The sequence below is a fragment of the Cricetulus griseus genome, chromosome 6, assembly GCF_003668045.3.
Source record: "Cricetulus griseus strain 17A/GY chromosome 6, alternate assembly CriGri-PICRH-1.0, whole genome shotgun sequence".
Classification (NCBI taxonomy): domain Eukaryota; kingdom Metazoa; phylum Chordata; class Mammalia; order Rodentia; family Cricetidae; genus Cricetulus; species Cricetulus griseus.
In genome coordinates, this window is record NC_048599.1 from 23,783,763 (window position 1) to 23,791,338 (window position 7,576).

The 7,576-nt window shown below is 47.6% G+C and overlaps 1 protein-coding gene across 2 annotated transcripts; it reads left to right on the forward strand.

Annotated features, from left to right (window-relative positions):
• Positions 1-571: 571 nt before the first annotated feature.
• Eif6 (eukaryotic translation initiation factor 6) lies at positions 572-7,480 on the forward strand. 2 transcript variants are annotated; one of them, XM_027421364.2, is made up of 7 exons: positions 572-719; positions 899-1,035; positions 1,151-1,236; positions 2,766-2,941; positions 3,439-3,615; positions 3,814-3,995; positions 7,198-7,480. In XM_027421364.2, exons 2-7 carry the CDS (start codon positions 929-931, stop codon positions 7,205-7,207), a joined length of 738 nt encoding a protein of 245 aa, XP_027277165.1. In that variant the 5' UTR covers positions 572-719; positions 899-928; the 3' UTR covers positions 7,208-7,480. The 2 variants fall into 2 exon arrangements, with proteins under 2 accessions (XP_027277165.1, XP_027277166.1); XM_027421365.2 differs by lacking the exons at positions 572-719; positions 899-1,035; positions 1,151-1,236 and adding an exon at positions 1,518-1,756.
• The last annotated feature ends 96 nt before the right edge of the window (positions 7,481-7,576 follow it).

Below are 7,576 nucleotides of genomic sequence, written 5' to 3' on the forward strand. Positions count from 1 at the left end.
CAGATGGTGGCTGCTGGTGTGTGTGTGTGTGTGTGTGTGTGTGTGTGTGTGTGTGTGGTATGTGTGTAAGAACACATCAAGGAAGCAAGTCAGAACTCACATCTTTGCCCACCCTAGACCCTTTCTCCAGTCTCCCCAAGCTTCACACATTTCCTCTCTCCAATATCTTCTTCAGCCTGTTTCTTATGGCTCTCGGCGTGCCTCCTCCAACCACTCTGTCCTGCTCCCGTTTCTCCATACTGGCCACTCTCCTGAGTGAGCCTAGCCCCAATCCTCAGCCCGGGCCTCTCGCCTCTGCTTCGGATCCGTATTTCCGTCCGCACGGTCAGGGTGGGATCCTCTCCTTTCCCAAACCTGCCCCTTCTCCGGCCTCACTCGGTAAACACATCCCTCATCAATCCATCCTCAGCCAGACGACACCGGTTCCCTCTTTCCCTCGAGGTTCTCGTCTGCTCAGCCTCAGATCTGGCTGATTACTCCTAAAAAGACCCAATAGGGAGAGAAGACACCACGAAAGCCAGACAACCATCGGGAGGCGGGGGTGGGCGGAGCCAAGCCAAACCACGAGCAACCATAGAGTCCTCCGAAGGGGTGGGGTTAGAGAGGCCGCATGCTTGGCTGGGCTCCCGCGTGCTCCCGGAAGCCCGCTGGGAGGAGGCGGAAACGGAAAGCTAGTTACGGGAGAAGTTGTTGCAGCGTGTGGGGATTGGAGTCGTTTGGTGAGTTAGTGGGACGCGGGGCGGCGAGGCTCGGTTCCGGGCCCCGGGGCGGGAGGGTTTGGGGCAGGAGAGCCTGGAGGGATGCGGTGGGCGCGACCCGAGGCCTGAGAGGTCCGAGAGGGCGGGGTCTGAGGGAGCGAGGTGGGTTGACCGGCTCCTGAGAGGGTCTGTCGTCCCAGACCCTGCGGTCGCGCAGCCCCCAGGCTTCCATGGCGGTCAGAGCGTCGTTCGAGAACAACTGCGAGGTCGGCTGCTTTGCCAAGCTCACCAACACCTACTGCCTGGTGGCTATCGGAGGGTCAGAGAACTTCTACAGGTGAGGCCGGGGCTCCTGGGGGCGGGAAGGGGAGGGGAGGGAAGGGATGCCGGGAGCGACAGGTCCGGCAGAGGGAGGGACCCCAGCAGTAACCAGCGACCCCATGTTTCTCCAGTGTGTTCGAGGGCGAGCTCTCTGAAACCATCCCCGTGGTGCATGCATCCATCGCCGGCTGCCGGATCATCGGGCGCATGTGTGTGGGTAAGGCGGGGGGTTGACGCCGAGGGACGAGTGAAGCCTCGGAGCGCTATGAATCTCAATCATTAACTCCTGGAGCTTACCCCAGTGACCCGGGGATCTCCAGGCTTGCGGTCTCGGTGGACGCTGGAATCTCTCAGGGGTGGGTGGGACTCAGTCTCACTGCAGATCAAGAACACTGTAGCCCAGACTTCCCGAGAATAGTCATAGCAAAGTAGTAGCATTAAGTGCCTTCACTCTTGGTCGCGTTTTTCCTCCACAGCGATGCTGGAAGGAGGGGTTGCCCTCCTTTGACTGTTTGAAGAAACTGACACTTGAGAACTATGTGACTCACCAAGTTCCACTCCTAGATAGTGAATCTCATCTCTTTCCTGCCTCTGATTATGGACAAGTTGCTTCATGTTTTTGAGCATTAATTTCTGCCTCATCGCAATAACTAAGGTTCCCAGGTCATACTTCAGCTACATTTACATCTTACATTCTCTAAATACATCTCTTGAATGGCACCCTTGCACTTTGACCTGTAAGCACTTTTGAACAGCCTCCAACTTTTAGTTTTGTTTGTTTTTTGATCCTTCCATGTTCGCCTCAGCCACACTGTCCCTGTAGCTAGAAATGGCCTGGAACTCCTGATACTTCTGCATCCACTTCCCAAGTTTTGGGATTAGCATGTGTGTGCCATCATGTTTCATTGCTGACACTTTTTTTTGGGGGGGGGGAATCTGCATGTTGGGGTTGTCCTGACCTCCTTTATGTATTTACCTTAAAACTTTTTTTAAGCGTTAAACATGAATGGTGACTCTACATAGTCATTTACTTCAGTACTCTGATCTTTAGAAATAAAAATCCTGACCTTTAACCATGCTCTTAGGATATGAATCAAATTCTGTCGTGATAAGGGAGATCTTAGCCTGGTCTTTGCTCTCTTTCAATGAAAGTAATTTGAAGTTTAAAACTGTGGCTCCTAAGCCTGGACAGAAGGTTTTATAATGATAACAGGTAGACAATTTTTAGTTTGGTGTTTTAGGAATAGTTACTCTGTAAATATGAACATATGTACAAATATTCTTTAGGATATATAATACCTATGAGGGTATGTGGGAATTTAGTGTGGTAGATGATGACAGTAATTATCTGGAGTAGACAGCCATTGTATGCTCCTGTCAGAGCATAGTTTCAGTTGTTCCTTATACTATTGCTATTACTTGATGATCTTTGAAAATTTTAGCTGTTCAGGTAGGTGTGTAATGTTAAAAAAAAAAAAAAGTAATGCCAAGTGCCTTCCTTGCTAGTCCTGACCTCCCCCCAACCCCCAGTTAATAATGATAAGATGGTGATGTTTGTTGGAATAGATTCCTGGCCATCTGAGGCCTGTCTAGGGACCCATGGTTCGTATATGGATCTGTAGGTTGGGGCTTCAGCTTTGAGCTCTCCTAGGAAAGCTAATTGGGCTAGAATGGGAGATATCCCAGGAAGCATTTCCTATGTTCATGGTTTATCTTTATCCCACCTTACAATTGTGTTCTTTCCAGGGAACAGGCATGGGCTACTAGTACCCAACAACACCACGGACCAGGAGCTGCAGCATATCCGAAACAGCCTTCCAGATTCGGTGCAGATACGGCGGGTGGAGGAGCGGCTCTCAGCCCTTGGCAATGTTACCACCTGCAATGACTATGTGGCCTTAGTCCACCCAGACTTGGACAGGGTGAGGTGGCAGTTTGGTCTGGAAGTTACAGGACTAGCCTAGCTAGTAGTTAGCCATTATTCCCCCATGGCAGGAATTAAGGGTTTTATTTGTGTATTTTCTTAGTTATCTCAGCACTCTTACTTTCCTAGGAATACTAAGGCTTTTGTGTGTCAGTATCAAGCTGGGTAGGGCATTAATCCTTCAGGGTTGGGGAGATTGGCCTATTCAGTCTTGGGCCATGGGCCATGATAGTTGGTTGACAGTTGAATAGGGTATGTATTAGTGAAAAGGGTGACATGGAGCCAAGAGTCATGTTTTTCAGGGCTTGCTTAGGTTTTAGGGGCTTCAGGCTGAGTCTAGACTCTTAGCCATACCCATGTCTTGCTCAGTGAGGCTTCCATGCGCAGATGTTTAGTAAAAAGGGACTCAGGGAACCAGGTCTGGCTTGCTGAGAGAACTCCTGGGTATTTGCCCTACATGTTCTGGATCCTGGGCACAGTACCTTTGTCCAACAGGAAACAGAAGAAATCCTGGCTGACGTGCTCAAGGTGGAGGTCTTCAGACAGACAGTTGCTGACCAGGTGTTAGTAGGAAGCTACTGTGTCTTCAGTAATCAAGGGGGTCTGGTGCACCCTAAGACTTCCATCGAGGACCAGGACGAGCTGTCCTCCCTTCTTCAGGTTCCCCTGGTGGTAAGCTTTCCTGTCTTCTGACCCCTGTCTACTAGATGCAATCCCTTATGTCAGTCCTTGGGAATCTGGGTCATTACCTTCCTTAATTTGGGACTGGGGCCCTGAGACATAGAACAGACTTCAGGAGAAGAGTCCTCACTTGAGGTGAGAGAATTTGCTTTTGGTTCTGTGACTTATGTTGAGCTCACACCTCTGCAGGCAGGCACTGTGAACCGAGGGAGCGAGGTGATTGCTGCTGGAATGGTAGTGAACGATTGGTGTGCTTTCTGTGGTCTGGACACAACCAGCACAGAGCTGTCAGTGGTGGAGAGCGTCTTCAAGCTAAACGAGGCCAAGCCTAGCACTATTGCCACCAGCATGCGGGATTCCCTCATTGACAGGTAACTTTGCCTTCTTTGTTTTTTGTTTTTCAAGATAGGGTTTTTCTGTGTAACCCTGGCTGTCCTGGAACTTGCTCTGTAGGTCAGGCTGGCCAGGAACTCAGAGGTCCACACTGCCCCTGCCTCCCAAGTGCTAGGATTAAAGGCATATGCCACTATGCCCGGCTCACTTTGTCTTTGAGAGGAGAGTAAGAAGATGTATCCTTAAAGAAAGCCATGTTGTGTTTGTTTTCCCCAGATGTGAGAGTGAAAGTGCATACCAACTTAGAGCCACAGATGTCCTCTGTCATCTGCTCACACTCAGTCTTCCTTGGAGACTGGGCTTTCAAGGCAGACCTTTCCTGTGACCCATCTCACTTGATCACTGGCTGTGTTTTGCAGTTTGTGTTGCCTGTGTCCACTGTCTTTAGCTAATGGTCTAAGCCATGAGATAGAAAAGATCAGTTGGCTGGGGAAGGTGAGAAGGCTCCTCTTAATCACTGAGACGGCCTCAGATTGCTAAGGGTGCTCTTAAAAGTAGGCTGCAGATGTATTTTGTATTGAAATCATGGTTTAAAGCAGTGGTTTTTTTTTTTTTTTTTTTTTTTGGAGGGGGTTGGTTTTTTTGTTTGTTTGTTTGTTTGGGTTTTTTGTTGTTGTTGCTGTTTTTTGAGATAGGGCTTCTCTGTGTAAGAGTCCTGGCTGTCCTAGAACTCTCTCTGTAGACCAGGCTGGCCTTGAACTCACTGAGATTCACCTGCCTCTGCCTCCCAAGTATTGGTATTAAAGGCTCACACCATCACCACCTAGCTGTCATTATATATGGTTGTGAGCAACCATGTGGTTGCTGGCACTTGAACCCAGGTCCTCTGGAAGAGCAGCCAGTGCTCTTAACCTCTGAGCCAACTCTCCAGGCCAGACCAGAGGTTCTTAACTTGTGGGTCTCAATCGCTTTGGAGGTTGAATGATCCTTTCCTAGGATTGTGTGTCAGATATCTTGCATATCATGTAGTTACATTATGATTCATAACAGTAGCAAAATTACATTTCTGAAATAGTAACAAATAATTTTATGGTTGGGGGGTCACTACCACATAGAGATTATTAGAGGGTAATGGCATTAGGGAGGTTGGGAACCACTGGTCTAGACTTCTGTGGATTACACAGCCAGCTGGGCTGGGCATGTTTGCTCACTCTCATCACTTGAGAGACTGGACTGAGACTTGACGTTTCTCTGGAAGAGCAGCAGGAGCAAATGCTGGGTAGTTTGGCCTCCTTTCTGTCAGTCTGCCAGGGACCTTTCTTAATGCTTGCCAAAGCCAGGTACACCTCTATGAAGATAGAAACCCAAAAGTGACAAGTAAATAGATCCTTTACTTACCATGGAAGGACTTTCCCTTTATCCTGTTGCCTTTGCTTGCACTGATGCCCATGGATGAGGCTGCATGGGGGTAATCAGAGAGTGTAGTTCTATATCCGGAGGGGTTCACTGTGTGCATGGGAGATAGAGTTGCTATGTGTAACTTTTAGCCATTAAAGGAGAAACAAAGTTCCTTAACTGTCCCCATATGGGCAGCTTGTGAAACTGGTGGGGAAATTTCTGGGATTATAGAAGTTTCATGAGTGATATTTAGTCTGTTTCAGGTGATGAGGAGATGCTAAATATGGAGAAGAGAGTGAGGAAGAACCTCACACAGATTAGAGAGATGGGAAAATACTGATATGTGAAGGATAAATGTTTTCCTGAGGCTAAGGGCTTTAAATTCCAGTATCAGTAAGAGCCTGAGATTTTGAGCTTTAGTGAAAGTTGGGTTGCTTGTTTATGTGGATTCTTAGTGTGATCTCTCAGAGGTTCTGACTGTAGGTGGAATACAGTCCAGCACTGTTGAGTTCTTTTAAAGATAGTGTCCTTCAATGCAGGCTGGTGATGTGCTGTGGCCAGAGATGTGTGCCACCACACCTGGCTATGTGCATGTGTTTTTAAATAAGCTACTTTGAGAAATTCTGAGGAGGACATTTATTCACTCTGACTAACTTTGCTGTCAGAGCTGGTGAACAATTGAGAGTTTATGCACACTAGGCAAATGCTGTACTGTTGAGCTACACCCAGCCTGAGAAGTTGTTCAGCAGCGTTTTACGTGCCAGACGGTATTTATGGGATCAGAACACGCCCTGTCTTTTGTTTGGAACGTAGACTTTTGTAAGGAGACAGTGACAATCATTAAAGACAAAAGCTTCTTAGTAACAATTGAAAAGAAGTTTCTATAGCCTAATAATTGATACCTATCAGAAAAATATTGTCAATTATAGAAACTGTATTAAAGTTAAGCAGAACTGCTAGCCACTTGTCATTGTGTCCCTGGTAGTCCTTGTCTGTGCTGTTAGACAATAGAAAGAAAAGGGTATTGGAAAGGAAGGGAAACTTGACTAGTCCGTTTTCTTTGGTTTTTGGACATGTTTTTAGGTGCCCATAAGACTTCGCAATGAAGATGCCAAATTGGCATGGGAAGGTATTATAGTGAATGGGTAAAGTCCTTGCTGTGCAAGCAGTATTCCCAGCACCCACATAAAAGCTAGGCTGTGTGCCACATGTCTGTAACTACAATGCTGGGGCTCACTGGCCAGTCAGTCTAGCAGAAGAGATGAGCTCCAGGTTCAGTGAGAAACCCTGTCTCAAAACATAAATTGGAGAAGCAACTGAGAAAGACACATGACATCAACCTCTGTACATGCCTGCATACACAATAAGCATTCCAGTCTCATTATCAGACAATGATTGCCACCTCCAATAAGAGAGATTTCACTTAATCCTTGTAGAGCAGATCTGTTTTCCAGTCTAGTATTTGTGGCCTTTGCATCAGCTGTAATAGGGAGTTCTGGAAAAGAGACCAAAGCTTTGGCCTCAGCCTGGCCTCTGAGAGACTGGTCTAAGCACATGTTGTTCTCACCAACCTTCCTTGCTTCTATCTCTTATGTTCAGAGCTCAAGGTTATGATCATTAACTGAATAAATTGGAAAAAGGTGGCCCAATGAGGAAAGAATTGATTTTACTTTTCAAATATGCAGAATTTTAGGCTAGACCTTGATATACAGGATTTAGTTAAATCTGGAACCTTGGTGGGGACAAGTATGGCTTTTCAATGACTGAACTAGAACAGGTCTAAGGGTGGGGCAGCATGTACCCTGTAAAACAGCTACTGATAATACGATTTTCTCTCTGCAGCCTCACATGAGTCACCTTCCATGCTGCTGTGTGGGCTCCTGGCTCTGGACTTTGGCTCATTTACCATGCCTGAGCTAGTATGTACCAAACGCTGGCAGCAGGGCGTGGCAGAGAGCTTACCAGAGCTGAATGGTTGAGCGCGCCCAACCCTTCTTCATCCGTGCCATCTCTAGACTATTGTTATAAAAAGGCTTGCCGTGTCATGCTGGCTTTGAGTTGTGGCTCCTGGATGAGAGTTCTGCTGTCTTGTGTCCCACCCCATTAAAGTACTGCCTCCCCCCATGCTCAGTGTGCTGTTTGTTCATCCTCGGTTTGCAACACCTTTCCCCGGCACTTCCTGGGGTCTTGGGGAAGTCGGGTGGGATTGACATGCAGTGCT

Excerpts from the sequence above, each read along its gene's own strand:
- Eif6 (XM_027421364.2), top strand. The coding sequence starts at position 929 with ATGGCGGTCAGAGCGTCGTTCGAGAACAACTGCGAGGTCGGCTGCTTT. Across the intron at positions 1,036-1,150 it reads GGGTCAGAGAACTTCTACAG|TGTGTTCGAGGGCGAGCTCT; the intron begins GTGAGGCCGGGG and ends ATGTTTCTCCAG. Across the intron at positions 1,237-2,765 it reads CATCGGGCGCATGTGTGTGG|GGAACAGGCATGGGCTACTA; the intron begins GTAAGGCGGGGG and ends TGTTCTTTCCAG.